The sequence below is a fragment of the Gossypium hirsutum genome, chromosome A08 (genome assembly GCF_007990345.1).
Source record: "Gossypium hirsutum isolate 1008001.06 chromosome A08, Gossypium_hirsutum_v2.1, whole genome shotgun sequence".
NCBI lineage: Eukaryota > Viridiplantae > Streptophyta > Magnoliopsida > Malvales > Malvaceae > Gossypium > Gossypium hirsutum.
This window is the reverse complement of record NC_053431.1, coordinates 15,844,665-15,866,002: the sequence shown is the minus strand read 5'-3', so window position 1 is coordinate 15,866,002 and position 21,338 is coordinate 15,844,665. Positions and strand designations below refer to the sequence as shown.

General features: G+C 33.2%; 2 protein-coding genes across 8 annotated transcripts; both read left to right on the top strand.

The window, feature by feature from the left end:
* The first annotated feature begins 4,594 nt into the window (after positions 1–4,594).
* Positions 4,595–8,802, top strand: LOC107949317 (zinc finger CCCH domain-containing protein 32). 6 transcript variants are annotated; one of them, XM_041074505.1, is made up of 9 exons: positions 4,601–4,738; positions 4,826–4,939; positions 5,087–5,229; positions 6,023–6,085; positions 6,219–6,338; positions 6,445–6,735; positions 6,818–7,135; positions 7,607–7,818; positions 7,928–8,371. In XM_041074505.1, exons 2-9 carry the CDS (start codon positions 4,843–4,845, stop codon positions 7,944–7,946), a joined length of 1,263 nt encoding a protein of 420 aa, XP_040930439.1. In that variant the 5' UTR covers positions 4,601–4,738; positions 4,826–4,842; the 3' UTR covers positions 7,947–8,371. The 6 variants fall into 6 exon arrangements, 5 of the variants coding, with proteins under 5 accessions (XP_040930438.1, XP_016739534.2, XP_040930439.1 ...); XM_016884045.2 differs by having other exon boundaries at positions 4,597–4,939; XM_016884036.2 differs by having other exon boundaries at positions 7,607–8,371.
* Positions 8,803–17,071: 8,269 nt separating this feature from the next.
* LOC107949295 (BTB/POZ domain-containing protein At1g03010) lies at positions 17,072–20,839 on the top strand. Of its 2 annotated transcripts, none has more exons than XM_016884017.2 (4): positions 17,072–17,549; positions 18,586–18,652; positions 18,928–20,124; positions 20,232–20,839. In XM_016884017.2, the coding sequence occupies exons 1-4, from the start codon at positions 17,458–17,460 to the stop codon at positions 20,769–20,771; spliced, it is 1,896 nt and encodes a 631-aa protein (XP_016739506.2). In that variant the 5' UTR covers positions 17,072–17,457; the 3' UTR covers positions 20,772–20,839. The 2 variants fall into 2 exon arrangements, with proteins under 2 accessions (XP_016739506.2, XP_016739513.2); XM_016884024.2 differs by lacking the exon at positions 17,072–17,549 and adding an exon at positions 17,573–18,485.
* Positions 20,840–21,338: the final 499 nt, after the last annotated feature.

The following is a 21,338-nucleotide window of genomic DNA, read 5'->3' as shown; positions in this document are numbered from 1 at the left end:
CCTTAATCTATAAATTCACATAGCTGAATGTCCTAGCTTCCATTTTTCTTTTCTTTTCCTTATGGTTTCGGCAAGATGAAAAAAAAGATGATGGAACTTTGTTTTTATCACCACTAACTAATATAAATTTATTATTTCAATATATAAAAATCATTTTATAATAAAATGTTTATTTATATCTTTATTATACATAATTCCCACCAATTAAAAATGAAGACAAGAGAACACATTATTACATGCGTGTGTTGGCCGGCCATTTACATTCAAAAATGGTCTATTTGATATGCAAGTCCCCCAAACTCCTAAACATAAAATATTTGGCCACTACACATTTGCCTATCCCATTTCCAAGGTTTCTTAAATAAGTCCTTTTTAACTAATTCCACATCCAAATACCAGAAATCAAAACACGATATTTTCACATATAATATTTCACATATAACAAACATAAAATATAACATTCAATTACTTTTTTTTTTGGTTCGGAAACCACTGTTCTGACTAGGGTCTAAACTAGGTTGTTACTTATTGTAGGATTTCTCCCACCCATTGTGCATATTCTCCAACACCTTCTATTTTGCAAATCATACATTGTGGTAGGACAAGGGTGTAATCGAACTTGTTGCGAATGTGTGCGATCAAAACAGGGACTAAAATCCTAGAACTCGCTTTGACCATGGGTAATATAAAATTAGATATCATATCCAAATCCAATTTCAGATTATCATTTGACATGCCCGAAAAATAATAAATTGGGTCAAGATACGTAGTAGAATGTCGAGGAAAAATGTCAAATTTTGAGTTGCTGTTGGTAACCATGGTACATACTAACTACAACACATGTATGTGACGTGGTAAACTTCTGGATCGTCCAGAATGAAGACTTCTTCCTCACAGATGCCATGATTTTCCATAGACATCTTGTTACAAGCATTGCACAATTTGCCTTATATTTCTTATACCAAGAGCATGTAACAGTGAAGTTGATGCCAAGTTGTATGTTAGACCACTTGACAGCAGCTATAAAAGCATTTTTAGAGTCAAACTTCATCCCAACCTCTAAATGGCCAAAATTTGTTGACAAAGACGAATGCTCTGATCTTCTGTGAGGAAACCTCCCTCAGTAACAAGATCAAGAGTTCGCATATGTGGTGAAGGTTGGTAAGTCATGAAACCTGGATCATCTTATCAAGCAATGTTCGCAGCTTCACCATTAGATCCATCGTCCTCAAGTTTAGTAAGAATGTGATCCAATTCTAAAATTGCTGCAACTTCTGCATCATCGGGTCCCGCCTCTTCTATTGGGTCACTATTTGTTTCTTCATCCTCTTCAACTTCTTCGTTCTCTTCTCCTTCTCTATTATCAACCTCGATTGCAAATCCAAGGTTGGATGTGCCCTTGTTGGTTGAGGTTGTTAAAAGTAGATCATATGTTCTTGTAAACCCGCAACTAACCCCAAAACCATTTATGTTTGACCCACCACAATAACTTGATTGCGTGCCCGTTTGAGTGTTACTAGTGTTCAAAATCAGCGTGCTGAAATTAAAATCAAAGGCACAAACAGAATGTCATGCAGGTGTGTCGTAGGCCCAGTGACCAAATACCCTCAATTGTCCCCTACCTAGTGGTTGAGGGGCGAATCCAATGAATGCCTCACCATTGTTGATGATTCTAGTGGGTCTTGGTATGAGCTTTGTAGCAATGATGCCATTCCACCGCACAACTGTGCAGTGGGACTTTCAACTTCTTTATCAGACGTGAGATTTGGTGGACAAGGTGCCCATGAGTTTAGGCCATCTTCATCCTCCTCGACGAAGTCGACATACAACTTCAGCACAACATTCCAATTAGAGTAATGGGGTTCGATCACCTGCTCCAGATCGTTGTCCTACTTGATCTAAAAAATGGTATATCTAGCAGATTCCAATGATGAAAGATATCTACATTTAAGGCTTGAAATTCTTCTCCGGATCCCCACTTTGCACCTAATCCTTGTCTGAAGCTCTTTTAATGTTATGGTTCGGTTGAATGCTAGATCTTCGGATTGCACTGATACAAAAATGGGGCCAATCTCGGTTTCACAAATTTGATCGTTGTAATGGATAAGAGGTCTGACTCGTCTGCTTATCTTCAATGAAATAGCCTATTCCACATGTTTAAAATCAAGAAAATATTAAAATATATAGTACTTATCACCTAAAACCCTAAACCAACATGTAAACTAATGAATTGCATTTGTTTCGACAATAGCGTAGGGACGAAATCAACTTTTAACGACAACGCCGATTACTTATTTTGCCAAGTATCCTTCAGATCAACAATCTGCTTCAAACGTCAGTATGTAAAATCAAAGGCATGTATTGAGTTCTTTCTATAGAGCTTTTTTGTGAGGGATAAAACGTTCCCCTACAAAGGCATAGGGTGAGTAAAAAGGGATTTTTTTATCTTGAGAATTCGAAGTTGCAGGGGCTTAGAGGCAAAAGCAATAGAGTTGGTTGGGGGTTGAAATGGCAAGAGAGAAAACACTCTGGGGTTACAGGGAGCATTTTCTCCCTTGCCACTTCAACCCCCAACCAACTCTATTGCTTTTGCCTTTGAGCCCCTGCAACCCGAGATTCTTAGGATAAAAAAAATCCTTTTTTACCCGCCCCATGCCCTATATAAATGCATATTCCTATCCCCTTAATTTAGTAAACAATTTTTTTCTTTTTTCTTGTGTGTTGGTTTTTTCAAGGTTTAAAGATTTATTTCTCTCTAGCTTTGAGAGAGACATAATCATAATTTTAAGTTGTGTTTGAGTTCATAGTGATATCATGGAGCTCGGTGACGTACTAATTTCACCTGCTATATGAGTATGGCACCATCACTTGAAAAAATTGGGATCGCTTTGCAACTTAAAGTCCAAGTTGGTAGTGGTTATACCATATCGGGTTGAAGTGTAACTAGGGCTTCATGTTTACAAAGGTTATGCTATTAAAGGATGGAGTATAACTAGGGCCCTAGTTGACGGTGGTTATGTGTGCATGACAACCAATTTCTCCTCGTCAGATGAGCATGCTTTATAAAACCCACACAGAAGTGCGAAGAAGAAAAACAGAGGGGCTTTCCAATATAATCAAGTATTCGTGCTGTCTATATCCACCAAAGACAATGACCCTGTTAGTAAAACTTATTACACCCTAAATATGTTACATGTTATAATAACGAAATCACTGCCTTTGGTGGACATGGATAAAATGAAATACTTGATTATACTAAAAGTCTACTGTGTTTTTCTTCCTCGTACTTCTATTTGGGTTTTATAAACCATTCTCTTTTGACGAGGAAAAATTGGTTGTCATGCCCACATAACAACTTTCAACTGGTGCTTTATTTATGATCCATCCTTTTATAGCATAACCTTTGTAAACTTAAAGCCCTAGTTACACTTCAACCCCAGACCGTATAATCACCGTCAACTGGGACCTTAAGTTGCAACGCGATCCGACTTCCCGGGTGATAGCTTCTTACTCATATGGAAGATGAAAATTATAGGTCACCCAACTCCACAGTACCACTTTAAATTCAAACATTCTTTAAAATTATGACCATGTCTATCCCAAACATGGATCAAAATAAATCTACAAACTTCTAATTTTCAACTGCAAGAAAAAAGAGAGGAAAAAAATAATTTTTGGAAAAGTGACAACGCGTCATATAGGACTCATTTTCTTTGTCTCTCCAAAAATAGTATAAATCAGCAAATTTGTAGAATTTCAGCATAGTTTCTTAAATAAATTTTTTAACATATTCTTATAAATTAACCTATAATAGTGATGTGTCGTTAATTTATTTTTAAAAATAAAAAAATAAAGCACATGACTACTTAATTTTGCTAGTATAATAAAAAAGATCCATTAGAATAATAATATTAAAAAATAATATGCATAAAAAAACTTAAATACAAAAATTAATACTCAAATTATATCGTTTTTCTCATGTTGGTATTTAATTTTTTTAATGAAAGTAGTATTTTAACTATCAATTTCATTTCATTTGACCCAAAACGCGATATCATCTAATAAGAACAAGACACCTTGCGTATTTTCATGCATGCCATACACTTATTGGGTAAAATGAGATGAAATTGATAATTTAGTAGCACTTTTGACAAAAAAAAATACCTAAATGAGAAAAACGTAATAATTTAAGGGTCAATTTTATAGTTAAGCTAAAAAATAGGTTAAAATATACTCCAAATCTTCGTACTTAATTTAGTCTTACTTTTATTCCTAAGGATGTAGTCCTATTTTTTAAAATTTAAATTTTAAGTCCAATTATTAATTATATTAAAATGTTTATATTAATTTCATTGGTTGGCCATTTTGCAATAAAAAAATCACTTGATAAATATGTAATAAAAAATAAAATATACTCGTATTAACAAATAAAATTGTATTTTTAAAAATAAAAGTAAAGGACTAAATTTCAAATATAGAAAAAGTAGAGGAATTTGAAACATATTTTAACCAACAAAAAATAAATACTATACTTGGACAAAAAGTTGTAATCATACGATACTACTATAAAAAAGCGCCGAACCTATACCGTACAGTATTTGAGAGAGAAAAAGAGAGCGAATAAACAAAGCTCAATTGAAGTGGAAGAATCTCTCTCTCTCTCTCTCTCTCTCTCTCTCTCTCCTTCCTCCTTATTTTTTTCTTTAGCAAAGTTCCACTCTCGATCGAGCTCTCTCCGGTCAGTCTAGAACATTCTCAGATTCTCCGTATTCATTTATTTTCTTGTAAAGTCGGTAAGATACTACTGTACAGAATCCCCCAACAGGACGGAAACCAGTTTTGATGGAGTTGTACGGTCAAAACCCGGCACGGAATGGATCTTTTTCGGGTCATCAGCTCGAATGGATTCCCGCTGGTCCCGAAACTGGCGGCCTTGAAGGTACTTTTTCTTTTCAATATTTTTTTTCCTGTTTTCTTCACACATTGTAACGACGTCACTTACTGTTTGGAGTTTTAGGTTTTTCTTTTTTATATAATGTGGAGAGTGAGTTACAGTTTTCCTAGTATTTTCTTTGGTATAATGCAGAATCCATGTGGCAGTTATCGTTGAGGGGCACCGAATCGTACCCGGAACGGCCCGGAGTACCTGACTGTGTTTACTATATGCGAACTGGGTTCTGTGGATACGGTAATAGGTGCCGTTATAATCATCCTCGTAACCGTGCCGCGGTAAATTTCTCCTTATCATTTTCTTCGAAAAGTGGGGCTTTATTTTGTTAGCTATGTTTGATTCTGCATTTAACTGATATTGGTTGATTAATGTGAAATGGAATAAACAATATATATTTATGTTGTCGGATTACACTGTTAATGGTGACAGTGGAGGTGTAAGTAAATGAACTTACTTTACTTTCAAGATCAACAATAGATGTGCAAAATGCACTAGGTAGTAGGAGCATGTATCATGGTACATTTTGATGCTTTAATAATAGTAGCAGTAATTGAAGCATATATTTGTTTCTTCTAGCTCTTAGGAGCTCTGATGAGCATGATTCGTAGTGCAATATTTACCTCCAAATAGAAACTGGACCTGCAATTTAGAAGTTTGCTTGACATCCTATGTTCTGGATCTCTGATTTAAATGGCTTTAACTTAAGTCTATGTCTATTTCTTCAGCATCTTTCCAAACGCTGTAATTTGACTGTAATTTGGTTGGCCTGTCTTACACTCTAATTCATGCCAAACTTTTTTATTTTGGTATAATCGATAGATGGTCTTTGTTTCCAAAAATTTTGTTTAATTTGTGGGCAAGTGAAGCAAATAACGGGAGATTTTACCATGGAATTGTGCTTCATTGGACTCATGTCAAGTTAAAAGTTATAGATAGGATGGTGTAAGAGAATTTAAAGCTTACTTAGGTCTTCTCATTATTTGTGGTTTAGAACTGAGATAAGATTTTTCCTGTACTATGGCTTAAGCCTCTTTTGAGTGTTCAGTCATTCTTGGTTATGATGCCATTTAGGTTGAGGCTGCTGTAAGAGCTACAGGGGAGTACCCTGAACGACCTGGGGAACCTGCATGTCAGGTAAAGGAATAATTTCATTCTATGTGATAATGCAAAATTGTTTTTATCTATCCCTTTTGCTAATTAATGCCAGAATGATAATTTTTTCTCTTCTTTAAGTTGCCCATTTTTTAATTCTTTTTGACGCATGCAGTTTTATTTAAAAACTGGAACCTGTAAATTTGGTGCCTCCTGTAAATTCCACCATCCAAAACACCGAGGTGGATCCTTTGGCCATGTTCCGTTGAATATATATGGATACCCATTACGACCGGTTTGGATGATCTCCTTTCTTGTTTCCTTCCTCCTTTGTTTGTATTTATCTGTTTAAGGAATTCTTAAAACATCCAGACACCAATCTCATCTGCATGCATTAACAGGGTGAGAAAGAATGCTCCTACTATTTGAAAACAGGGCAGTGCAAATTTGGTGTTACTTGTAAATTCCATCATCCTCAACCAGCTGGCACATCAATGCCAGCATCTGCACCTCAATTTTATCAGCCGGTGCAGTCTCCTTCAGTCCCTCTACCAGAACAGTATGGGGGGGCACCCACCAGTGTGAGAGTGGCGAGGCCTCCATTATTACCTGGTTCATATGTTCAAGGGGCTTATGGTCCTGTACTGTTTTCCCCTAGAGTGGTTCCTATTCCTGGTTGGAGTCACTACTCGGTAGGATGATTAGCATAATTGCATTAAGATAATGCCAAAATTATATGGATTCATGAAGCTGTTTTTGGCTTGCTTGGTGCAGGCACCTGTAAGCCCGGCACTCTCTCCTGGTGCACAACCTGCTGTTGGAGCAACTTCTCTCTATGGACTAACACAGTTATCTTCTTCAGCACCTTCACTTGCAGGACCTTATTCTTCCTTGCCCTCTTCTACTGGTCCTTCAAGCAGTAACCAGAAGGAACAAACATTTCCAGAGAGACCTGGTGAACCTGAATGCCAATACTATTTGAGGACCGGCAACTGTAAATTTGGATCATCTTGTAGGTATCATCATCCTAGAGACAAGGTTGTGCAACAAACAAATTGCATCCTCAGCCCAATGGGACTTCCTTTACGTCCGGTATGTGAATATTTCAATCTCTTATCTTTATTTTGTCACTGTATACTTACTGTCCAAGTGGACATTCTGTTGTGATAATTGCTGTTGTTTTAGAATTGGATTTCATAGAGATCTTTCTTGGCTTCAAGAACTTTCATTGTAAAGTAAGTTTTATTAGGTTAATATGTTTCTAGTACCTTTGAAATTGCCTTTGGCTTCCCTATGTCCAAAATTATGCATCTTAATTTATCTGCTATATAGTTTGAAGTTTTTGTTGGGGAAAGAAAGAAACTGCTGCCTTTTGGCCCCATCTTTCTTCCATAATAGAGAATGCTTTTTCTTTGTTTGTCTGTTCAACTTTAGTATTGCTGTCTTGAACTGTTAGTTTATTGCCCTTGCTATTTTGTTAAGTCAAGATGTAGTGTCTATGCTAACACATGATAGATAGTTTTTAAAAATTGTCTTAATTTGATTATCATTTCCTGTAAACAGGGGGTGCAGCCTTGTGCTTTCTACTTGCAGAATGGGAACTGCAAGTTTGGTTCTACTTGCAAATTTGATCATCCAATAGGAACAATGAGATATAGTCCGTCAGCATCATCTCTCATCGATATTCCAGTTGCACCCTATCCATTTGGGTCTTTGCTGGCTACATTAGCCCCTTCTTCCTCTTCTTCTGAATTACGGCCTGAGATGATTTCAAGGTCCAAGGACTCCTATTTGAGCCGAATTTCTTCTTCTGCAAGCACAGCTAGTAGTTCAGTTGGTTTGATTTTTTCACAGACTGGATCTGTTCACTTTTCTGATTTGCAGCTTTCAAGTCAGAGTTTAAGCAGTAGCAGAAGTACAATACAGGGTGCTGAGGTTCACTCAAATTGATGCAACATGCTAGAGCAGTTTTTCATTGTCTTGCAGATGTTGCTTCACCAACCTTGATATGTGTTGTGTTAATAGATCTCAGTAAATTATAGTCAGCTGCGGAACATTACATTTCTCTGCAGCAAGGGTTATCTACCAATCTGCCTTACCTCACAATAGAACTGATTGTATTTTATCCCTAGCTTGCCTTTTTGATACCATCAATATTATCGGCAATAAGCTTTTGTAGCAAATAGAGTATGAAGGACTAATCTTCCTTCCAAATAATCACAACAGATAGCGCCATTATATCAGGTTAGCCTATGATTCTCCTTTCAACTTGCTGTTTGTATGCTTATCAATCTTCAATGAAGGAATGAAGAGGATTTCCACCTTGTATGACATAAATGTTCTTAGTTCATTTTGTCAGACTGCTTTGCTGTTTATTTCCGCTCCTTTCCCCCTAATTTTTTATTTTGTTTAGGCCACTTCAGTGAATATGAGGAGAAATTTGCAGTTTGCTATTGCTCTGTTTATCGTTTGATATTAGATGATAGAGTTAAAAGGTGTTCTATTGCCACATTTCTCGGCTGCGAGTTGTAAAAGCTTTGGAAGGCTTGAGGGGGACACATTTTTTTTGCAACTTCTAAGAAAGAGAAAAGCATGATCTTTGAGGGGTCCAACTTATTTATATATGAATACAATGGAAACCTGTGAATTTTTTATTTATTTATAACTACTTATACGAACCATTGTCGAACCTCATGAATCATGTCATTGATGATTGGTTTGCTATAGATTCAGGCAATCTATTGAACTTTGCACGTCAATACCAATTACCCTCATGCCCTGCTTAGTTTTCGCACTGGTTCGTTTATGGCTGATTGTTTTGACTATTTGTCCTTAATATTTGTTGGAAAGGGTTTAAAAAATTGCCTCCAGACCATTTCATGGGAACAAAGCTTTGGGTGGTGTAAGTAGTAAGGCGCCAAAGCTTTAATTAGCACGCTTATTTTCGTTTTATTATAATTTAAGCCCCTATTTTCATTTAGATTCCAATTAAACCCTTATCTAATTACAGCATTTCCTTTTTATTTTAATTTTATTATTATTCGTACACTTATTTATTTATCTATCATTACTATTGTTTTTTGATTGTTTTCATTTTGTTTATATTTTGTACATATGGTTATACTTGCAACTCAAATTTTTTTTTATTTACTTTTGTGATTTTATTATTCCTTGTTTATCTTTAAGCTACATTTTTAAATCGTATATTATTTTTCATTTATTTTTTTTAAAGTCGTTTCACCCATTTACTTAAACTATTATTTAAATATGTCTTTATTGATTTTATATTTCATTGCTCCAATACTTTGTCTATATAAATCATTTTTATATTGATTCACCATTACAACATCATGCAATATATTTAGAAATGATTAATTATTTTTACGCTTCAAGTAAAATAAATACATGTAGTTTTAAACATTATATTTGTTATTATTCAAAAAAGAAAATTTTTAAAATAAGGCAATGTTTTGTATTTGAAAATTTGAGAAGTTGTACCTAACTTATAGGGTTTCTATTTCTTCGTTGAACCTAAATAGCTGAATATCCTTTAAAATTAAAATATACAAGTTTTTTTAAAAAAAAAACAAAATCAAAAGGTAAGCTTGTTCTTGAGGGTTCAAAATGTCATGTCTTAATTTACGAGACGTGACATTTTGTTATTTCGAGGCGAGAGAGTCTTTAATGTTCGTATCAATTTATTCAAGCATTTTTCTAATAAAATCAACATTAAAAAAGAGGGATCGTATTCTAATTTTTTTAGGTTTTCAACTTTCTGGCGTTAAGACATTAATTAATCAATTAGGTACCAATTTTGAGCGTTATGAGGGTGCTAATCCTTCCTCATATGTAATCGACTCCCGAACCCATTTTCTTGAATTTCGTAGACCCAAAAAAAATTATCATTTTAGTAAATTTAAACTTTTATTAAAATGATTAAATTACAAGGTGATCCGATCACACCTAATAAATATGATTGGTGACGACTCCCATTTTTTGTTTTTTTTTTAAAATAAAATCGACCCTTTCAAAAAAAGGAGATTTTGACATAAGGTAATTGATTGCTAGTCATCTTAAAATATCTAAACCTAAACTGTCATTGTTAGGATTATCACTTTTGTTTCAGCAACCTCAAGACACGTAGTTGAACTTGTCCCTCTCTATAAACATAGACATTCCTCCTTCAATTCCCTAACTGAACCACAAACAGAGATCTCATCTTACCTTTCTCCATTCAACCACCATCTTCCTCCCTTATTCATCTTACTGGCTAACAGATTTCAACTTCAATTGTAGCAACTGGGGTTCTTACTTAACAAAATATCATAGCAGTGTTTTAAGGTATTTGTTTTCCTTGAGACTGTTTAATTCAAAATGCATTTTTAGGATTGTTGGAACCTTAGAATGGCCCTTTCAGATGAATATTGATGATTGTTGCAGGATTGAAATGCATCTCTAATAAAAATGTCTAAACAAATATTTGTTTTAGTTTACGATTTAGACAGCATCACTAACAGGATATTTGTATATTTATGACAAATTAAAGTGTGTGATATAATTTATTTAGCCAAAAAGATGGCATTAATTGATTTAATTTTATATAAACACGTGACCTTTCCAAAATTCTATAGGTAAAATATCATTAAAAAATGCCCAAAAACTACACTTGGTTTAATTTAAAATAATTATTAATACAATTATATCAATAATAAAAATTTAAAAATATTACTAATTTTTTAATAAAACATAATTGGATATTTTTAATAATTTCATAAAAATGAAATAATTTAAAACTTTTTTATATTAAATTATTAGTTTAATGTTTTGACATATTTTTAATAATTTCATAAAGATGAAATAATTTAAAAGTTTCGTTATATTTAATTATTAATTTAATGTCCTTAATAGTCGTTTCTCTTCTCACCTTACCTCCATACTTACGTTTGAATCCAAACATATATCTCGCCACTAGTTTTAATTTCATCACTACAATATTCAATCTCACCACCACTGTTTTTAATCTCATTAGAACTAATCTCACCAAAAAGCCATAATATTTATTTTTAAAAGGCTTATATGTAAAAAAAAGAAAAAATGTTTAAGAAAATGCGAAAAAAATCAATTAAGCCACTATATTAAATTCACACCCAATTGAGCCCTACCGTTGACCGTTAAAATAAATTGACGGGCCAATCAGATGGTGACACATGACAACTTATGATTTAATCTAATATTTTTCTCACAAAAAAATTATAAATTATAGAAAAATTAATAATTGAAAATATTAAAAATATTAAGATTGATATAAATTTATAAAAAAATAATAAAAACTTATAAATACTATAAAAATATAAAAATTATATTTTATAAAATTAATAAAATATATTTAAAATTTTATAAACATGTATAAAAATTATTAAAAACTTATAAAAATAATAAAAAAACATAAAAATTATAATTTTTTAAACTAATTTTTATTTGATAATATATTTTGATATAATAAATTAAAGTATGTTTGAATAAAAGTTAAAGTTGAACAAAATTGAGAAAAATTGATAAAATCAAGTTAAAATGGTTTCATTGAGTTAAACATTTTTAATTATGTTAAAACTATTTTTTAAACAAGTCAGTATTGATCCGGACCAAAAAGTATCGATAATTTGTTGCCAAGTATCGATAGTTATCAAGATATTGATACTAATTCTAAAATCTATACCAAATTTGCATTCTGCTTTTATGGTTTTTCAAACAAACACAAAAAGTATTGATACTTGGTATCGATAAATTGTCTTTGGTATCGTTGTAAACTAATTTCAACAGTCACTGAATCAAACATTAAATGCTAATAGTATCAATACTCGTAGAAAAAATATCAATACCTTTTGTTACAGGTGAATTTAACGATCAGGTATTTTCATCCCCAATGGCTCTATTAACTTCCACAACAACCACAATGGTTGGAAATGTATTAGAGAGTATAAATAACATGTTCCAAATGTCCTACAACAAGGAGAGATATCATCAAGCTTAAAGATCAATCAAAACAACCTTAGTACTTAATTCTTTCATATTTTTCTTATAAACACTTGTGAGCTTTCATTGTATTCATTCAGCTCAATTGTTATTCTTTGTATTTGTGCTTAATTAGCAAACACATCAATCTTGTAAGGATTACTTGTTAGTTTTCTATTTGTTATTCTCTTTATGAGGGTTGAGTCTTAAGGTTTGAGTAAAAACCTTAAGGAATTGTAATATTAAGATTTTGGGTAGAAATCTTAAGGGAGATTATAAAGTTAAGCATTGTCCTCAAAGGTTGTCAAATTAGTAAAAAGAAAGTTAAGGTAGTGGAGTAGGCAATTAGGACGAGCCACTATAAATTATTGTGTTGACTGTTGCACATTCTTTTGGCGCTTCCACAAATTTTCTTAAAGACCAATGCACCCCCCTATTGGTGATTTCAAGTTGATCTTTCGAGCTAACCTAAAAAAAGTATAAAAAATATCAAAAATTAAAAATTGATATAAACTTAATAAAAATTATAACAAATTATAAAATGTTATAAATATTATAAAAATTGGATCAATGATCGAACTGGTTTGACTATTGATTTTCCAGTTCGACTAGTTCGATTGGTTCGTCAAGTTCAATTAAATAAAACATTAAAAACTAAAAAATATTAAAAATAAAAAAAATTACTTCAACTTTTCGGTTCCCAAGTCAACCAATCTAATGAGTTTTTTTGGGCTGGTACTCCTGTTGATTTCGGTTTAATAGGTCCAACCAACTGATCTGATCCAGTTCAAGTTTTTATAATTTTTTTTATACATTTATATCAATTTTATAAAATTTCAAATATTCTTATAATTTTTTTATGATTTTATATGTTTTTAAGAATTTTTATATATTTTTATTCATTTTTATAAAATTTTAAAATATTTTATTAGTTTTAAAATATTTTATAGTTTTATAACATTTATAAGTTTTTATTTTTTTATAAGTTTATATTAGTTTTATTATTTTTTAAAATATTCTTAATATTTATTCATTTTTAATGATTTTAAATAATTTTAATCATTTGTATGAGAAAATATTAGGTTAAATTAGAAGCTGTCACATGTTACTATATGATTAGTTTGTCAATTTATTTTAAAAGTCAATGTGGTCAACCACGAATTCTACTAACGGAATAATTTAATTGGCTATATGATTGGTTTGTTAATTTATTTTAAAGGTCAACGTGGTCAACCACGAATTCTACTAACGAAATAACTTAATTGATTATTTTAGTTAACGGTAATGTCTCAATTGAGTGTGAATTTAATATAGGGGTTTAATTAATTTTTTTAATTTTATTTTTTAAGGATTGTTTTGACATGTAAGCCTTAAAAAATAACTATGATATTGTCGTTAATTAAAATAATCAATTAAGTTATAGATATCTTCAAGTGATCATCCAACAACAGTTTGATAAGTTTTAAATTCTCTTCTAAAAGCCGAAATGATCCTATTAATTATTTTAAAAAATACTCAAATAAATCTCCTTATAAAGCAGCTTTCCATCTGCTTTAAAACTCTTAAGAGATAGAGATAAAATAAAGATAAACATGTTCAAATTTCTCTTTGTTTTTTAAGATGGTCACTTAAATCATGATTATATTTTAATTCACCACAAGAATATTATATTAAAAATATTAAAATATAAACCATTTAAAAATCACATTACAACTCAAACATAAAATAGAATAAAAGAGTTAAAAAGTTTCCAACAACCACCACCACCTAAATAGTAGTTTTACCTTGAAAATCTGTTTGTAAATATTGAAGAACTATCTGAATGTTGCGCCAAATTTCGTGGAAAACAAGCCATTTACCTTGGAAATAAGTTACCCAAGTACAACTCAACCATTAGTAATCATGGGCTGATATATGAATTTACTTTGGGATCACCAAATATTTTCACTTTTTCTTGCTTCCACCCGCTTGGCATTGCTAGAAAGCGATATGCCAACCATATTACATCATACATAAATAGGTTCTTTTGTCATTGATATTAACCCAGTTTACTCCATCTGTTTTTGGGTCTTTGGATTCACTAGAGTGGGGGCACTCATTGATTCTTTGTATAATTCATCTCTAAATCAAATCACTTCATAAAATTAAGCATGCGTAACAATTTTGGTCTCCCAAAGACAAGTTCAAAAGTGATGTTTCTTACTGTCGAGATGAAAGCAAGGTTGTTTCCCGGTTTGCTTGACTTACGGCTAAAAGTTCATAAACAAAGTCCTCTCTGCCCCCCCCCCCCAAGTTTCACTTGTTACCAAACACTACAGTTAAAACTTCATCTAATCATACAGTAGCATCTTCAACCAAAAATAAATAATACTGTTATGTTTGTATTATATATGCAAATGTTCATGAGATTTCTTTCACCTCTTTGAAAGTCAAAGCTTCTGAGAATTGGTTCATTCTGATTCTCTTTGACCAACAATCTCAGCCTACTGTACAGTTTGTATGCTTTGAGTTTTAGTCTATAATCTGATATAACACATAACTCTATATGTTGGCACTACCTAGAATTTATGCTCCAACAAAGCGAGAGAGGATGAACAAGCTATCTTGTAAAATACAGAGACAAGCAACGGTTCAATGATTTGAAAGCCACCCTTTTAATGACAAAGAACAATAAATGCATCAGGTTCATTTAGGCAAAGGAGAATGATTGTATTAAGATCATAATTAAAGAATATACACCCACACGATCAGCCATCGATCCTTAATTTGCAGCAATGTGATGATCACAGCAGCACATACAGTGGATTATATGCAGTTATGCACCTTTGGGGGAATGGGGGGTGCTTTCAAAACAGTGGGCTCACATATTTGTGTCACTATAATTGTAGCCACCACCATTGCTCACCTGCACTAATGATTCAAAAGTTGCTTTCTTCATCAACTGCATTTAAAAGTAGAAAAAGAAATAAAAGAATTGTGACAAAAGAAGATACCCTTTTGGCTTTTAACTTTTAAGTAACCAAATGTCTGGTCTATACTTCCACTAGAAACAGATCCACAAACAAAGTTTTCAACCCAAATTTTGATTTTCTTTGTCTGTACAAAAACAAAGATATATGTAGTATTTTGTAGTTAATCAATATAAAGAAAACTTTAATTTGAGAAATGAACTGAATTTGCAACTGAGATTTCTGATATAAATCACTTTTTTTTTTTGGAAGGGTCCAAAATAAGTTTGTTTATATTTGGCAAAGCCAAAAAGGTGAGGTAGTGATAAAAGGCAAAACTACGAGTGGCTACACCAATATTTCATACATTATGCTACTCTCATGATGAATTATTCAGGTGCCACAGTCTAATAATTTGTTCTTCATGCAACCAAAAATATTCAGAGTTCAAAAAACCCAATATCTTAAGCTCTCTCATGTGGCTGCTCATTGCCATAACACATGGTCCGTATATACATAAACAATTTAATTAAGACTTTGTCAAAAAGTAATGAATAAAAGGAATTAAGAAGTGATGTATTTTATCCAAGGAGACATACATATGCAATTTGATGCGAACTATTCAATTCTGAAAACTCTCATGGAAAAACAAAGAGGAGGTAAGGCATAATGGCCTAACCAAGAAAGAAAAAAAGGCAAAATGATCAAATCATTTTAGCGTTTGATCAAATGCTAACCACTCACTATTAATAGGCCATGCACATAAAGGTATGAGTTGATGGGATCATTATTACCACTTGATCAAAAGCAATCTTAGGTCATAATTAATCCAACAGTCTGCCATTCCAAAGACTAGATTAATATATAACACACTCAAAATACCCAATAAATTTATGTATGTATGGGTGATTAGGTAAAGTGGAGCTTGACACAATAAAGCAAAAATTATTCACACTTCTAGATGGATCTTTTTGTAGCTAGAATGGTTGCATTTGCCCCATTTGTTTTTGTGCTTTCAAATGGGGTTTAAATTTGTCATATTTAATCAGTGGCATCCTCTCCAAAAAAGGATGTTTGTCCAAAACTAACAAATATTTGCACTAAAATTTGTGTAAGACAGAGGGAAGGAATGAATGACATAGACTTCAAATTTCATTTTGAAGAAATTCAGAAAAAGTATAGCTGCTGTGGTATCGTCCTAGAAATTGTGGCAGAGAAATGTCCATAATTGAAAGCCTAGGCATCTTAGCTATAGGACTGAAAATAGGGTATATTTATATATGTATATTCTCTGCAAAATTTAAAGCAAGTTCTTGAGTATGTACTATGGACAGAGAAGAGAGCTGTACTAATTATACAACACGTAAATCCTCTTAATTTCCTACTTTATGAGACTTTACACATGATATAATAATCTTTTTTTTTAGCTGGTAGCTTTCATTTCAGTAAAAGCCCTTTATTATTATTTTTAGATAATTGAGTTATACTTTATTATTTTAATTTAATTTAAAATTTTTCGAATAGAGTAAAATAAAAATTGATTTAAGTCGAATTAAGTAAAATTATTCGAGTTAAATTAAAAAAATTAAACATATTAAATTAAAATATTATTATTGTATAACTAATTTAATGTTAGAATACATAAATTTAAAATTATATATATCTGAAATCTTTTTCAAAGCAAAAAAAAAAACTTTAACTATTGTTCGAAAGCTGGTTTCATGTTGACCAAATCATATACATTAGATCAAAGATTAAACTAATTTTTCTGTTAAAAATTTTATCTATTTCTACTATTAAAAAAAGGTCCTGTACACATAAGGTACAAATAGTATGTTACACCGCTCTTTAATTATTTTATCAACCACGTCAACTTACTTATATTTGAAGTAAAAAAAATATAATTTAACTCTTAATAGGAGGATATATTTTTAACCTTTCATTACACATGATTACATCCTAAAACACCACTGCAGCTCTTAGGAATCCTGAGATATCTTTCCTTCATAAACGAAAATCATTTTGAAAAGAAAGTAAGAGTTCATATATGATAGATTTAAAGTTCAACGCATGTAAAAAAACAGACACTCTCACTACCTTCCACCGAAAAGTTGAAGCAACAGACCAACACGTTCTTGACTTTAGATTAGGCATATTATATACACTCCTTAAAAAAGTATATTTCAAATTCATCACTACCCTTTAATCTTGCATGAGTTCATGTTACTTTTACCTCACTCCACCCTTTCTCTTTTCCACAATAGAAGATCATTAAGAGAGAAAGAGAGAGATCCCTCATCATTAGTGTTCCATAAACAAGCTGTCAGCTGCAGAAAACCATGAAACTATTGAACTGAAAGAAAAAAAACTTCTTTGGTGAGGGACTGCTGGTTCAGAGCTTTCAGAGGGAGCATTGGTGCTGGAATCTGAATTTTACTGGTTTTTTTTTTGAAGATGGGTGTTGTCACTGTTGCTGAACTGAAACCAAGTATATCTGGGAAGAGATCTTTTCGTCCAAGTTCTAGTATAAGGCATGCTACTGAATGGTATTGTACAATGTTATTTTTTTGCTCTTGTTTCTATGGAAGAAACCTTGTTTTGCAGGGTAGTTTTAAGGTTACTTTCATACATACATATCATAGTTTAATTTATTGTGAGACAATGCATATCATAGTTCTCGAATATCAGGCAATTTTGATAGATTCCCCTTTCATTTTCAATTCATAGGGGGTTTCAGTCTCTTACCAGCCTCGTCTAAGGCCCCTCCAATAGACAGAACCACTTGCTGATAAGCCTGTGATATAGTCGGTGTCAGGGTGTGCCGGTTTAACTCCTTTCCGAGTTGTGATCTTGACCTTACAAGTTGTTCCATTCAATCAACAATATATATATATATGAACTGCTAAATTCCCATAAGCTGCCTATCAATAATTTTCTTGTTTTAAATCCACCGTCTAGAGGCTTTCAAACATGTACCAGAAAGTCATACAACAGTTAATTTGAGCCTGCAAAACCTTTCCTGTCTCTCACTGATGAATGCAACAAAAATACAAACAGCAAATCAATAAATCCAAGGGGCCACTCCAAATGGATTGGATCCCATCATATTAATCTAGGCAACCCAAGAGAGAAACATTTTAATTGTTTTTCATTTCCAACTCAAAACCCGTACTATCAGCACTGTCTAATTCAGATCTTATTGCTTACTCTTCTGTTTGAGCAAACACCACTCATGCTATAATTATTGAGTTGTCTGTTTTTTCTCATCTGGTTGTCTGTTTTCTCTCATCTGGGCCCTCCATGTCAAACCAGGGGAATCAAGATAAAACATTGTCCATATCTTGAGATGTTCTAAAATGAAACCAACAATAAAAATAAAACTGTCTGAAGCAGCGTGATTGAATTATGGGTTCAAGCATGGGAGTGCAGGTCGTTGGCAAAATGAACAATATGATATCTCAATTAATGGCACTACCAAACATGTAGAAATGAATTCATCTATATTTTTCCTTTAATTTCCTTGTTCTTTTAATGTTTATGACTTTATCCAGAAACATTTAACCTAGTTGTCAATCTTTGCAGGCCTATATCTGATGTTTCTAGTGATCTAAAGATTGAGGTTGGAACATCAAGCTTCGCACTTCACAAGGTAAACTGATAATCTACTTTTGACATTTCATTATCATGGTGCCTCGTTACTGTATATAGAAACTATTGTCCTTGTGTAAACAAGCCTGTGTTTTTATACTTTTAAGATTGCATTTCAGAACATGTGTAACCTATAGTTGCAATACTGAAAATGGAGCTATGAAGTATGAACACACAATCTACCGTTTTATGTTTTCTGGTAATATCCCAAAGAAAATTGGTTTCACCATTGGAATAGAAGCTTTAGTCATGTGGTTGCAATTTTTCTTTTTTCAGTTTCCTCTAGTTTCTCGTAGTGGAAGAATCAGGAAGCTGTTGATTGACACCAAGGACACTAAAATTTCACGCATAAATCTCTCTTCTGCTCCGGGTGGACCGGAGGCATTTGAGCTAGCAGCTAAGTTCTGCTATGGAATAAATGTTGAGATTACATTATCAAACGTTGCAATGTTAAGATGTATATCACATTACCTGGAAATGGCCGAAGAGTTTGCTGAGAATAACCTTGAAGCTCGTACAGAAGCTTATCTAAAGGACATGGTTCTCCCGAACATATCGAGCACCATAGCAGTTCTTCACCGTTGTGAGAGCCTCTTGCCTATATCAGAAGAGATAAACCTGGTTAACCGGCTTATCAACGCAATTGCAAATAATGCATGCAAAGAGCAGCTTACTTCTGGCTTATTGAAACTTGATCACAACTTCCCATCTAAGGCTATACCAAACATGGAACCTGAGACACCATCTGACTGGTGGGGAAAGTCTTTGGCAGTCCTTAATATTGATTTCTTCCAACGAGTTTTATTGGCCATAAAGTCGAAAGGTCTAAGACAAGATATGATCTGCAAAATTTTGATAAATTACACCCATAATTCTCTTCAAAGTCTCATCGTAAGGGACCATCACTTGGTAAAGGGAAGCCTTTTGGAATTGGAGCTGCAAAAGAAACAAAGGGTAATCGTCGAAGCCATAGTTAGCTTACTGCCAACTCAATCAAGGAAAAGTCCAGTTCCCATGGCATTTCTCTCCAGTTTACTGAAAACAGCAATATCCTCGTCAGTATCAACTTCTTGCAGATCAGATTTAGAGAGGCGGACAGGTCTGCAACTGGACCAGGCCATTCTTGAAGATATACTAATACCAGCCAATTCACATGGAAACAATCATACAGCCATGTATGATACAGAGTCAATTCTGAGGATCTTCTCCATCTTTTTGAACTTGGATGATGATGATGATGAGGATAATCCCTTGAGAGATGAAAGTGAAATGGCATATGATTTTGACAGCCCGGGATCTCCCAAACAAAGTTCAATCCTTAAAGTGTCCAAGTTGCTGGACTCTTACCTTGCTGAAGTTGCACTAGACACAAACTTGTCGCCATCAAAATTCATAGCATTAGCAGAACTACTTCCAGACCATGCTCGCATCGTTAGCGATGGACTATACAGAGCTGTTGATATCTTCCTCAAAGTGAGGATCTCACACGAAAGAACCAAGTAGTTGAATAGCTAATTATCTTTCAGTATTTCATATTTTGTCTCGTGGCTCTTAGAACCATTTTCTGCTTCTTTTATCAGGTTCACCCGAACATAAAGGATTCTGAACGCTACAGACTATGCAAAACAATAGACTGTCAGAAACTATCTCAAGAAGCCTGTAGCCATGCAGCGCAGAATGAAAGGTTACCGGTGCAAATGGCTGTCCAAGTCCTATATTTCGAGCAAATCAGGCTTCGGAATGCAATGAATGGAGGCCACAATCAGCTCTTTTTCGGTGCAATCAATGGTCAGTTCCCTCAACGATCAAGCAGCGGTGCAGCAAGTGGAGCTATCTCACCCAGAGACAACTATGCATCGGTGAGAAGAGAGAACCGAGAGCTGAAACTTGAAGTTGCAAGAATGAGAATGAGGCTAACCGACCTAGAAAAAGATCATGTGTCCATGAAACAAGAGTTGGTGAGGTCCCATCCTGCTAACAAGTTTTTCAAATCATTCACCAAGAAGTTAAGCAAGCTCAACTCCTTGTTCAGGATAAACAATCTTAAGCCTATTGGGGGTAAAGCAAATTCAGAATCTCGATTTTTGTTTCAAAGGAGAAGGCATTACTCGGTATCATGAGTATTGTAAAAGGTGTGCATAACTGAGAATGTATAGTAACTATATCTAGTGTGAAATTTGTGGTCTAATGGCAGGTTGAGATAATAGCTTTTCCCCTTTTTCTTCATTTCTTTGTTGAATGTTGGATTTTGGGGTTGCTTTGTTTAGTGGGATCATTGCCTTGAGGATAAGGCCAGGCATACTCAAGCAAAACATGCATCACAAAAATGTGACATGTATGACAGAGAATATGTATATGAATGAAGAAGCCGACAAACAAACTTGTAAACCATAACTTTTTCTAACATTATCAACATCAATTCATTAATTTTAAATGTTGGAGTTGAGAATCAAAACTAAGCAATTACATCAAAGTCTTAAGCTTTAAGCAATAGTGACTTGCTGAACAAACAAGAAAATCGAGCTGGGAGAACAAGAAAAGATTGCTTAGTGTGAACTAGAAACAAGGAGAAAAATTGTTGAATGATTCATCATCATATCAGAAAAGGAACAAAACATTATATATAACAAGTAATTAACTTGTCAAAATGAAGAAAGTGTCATCTAAACACACCTAACTCTACTAAC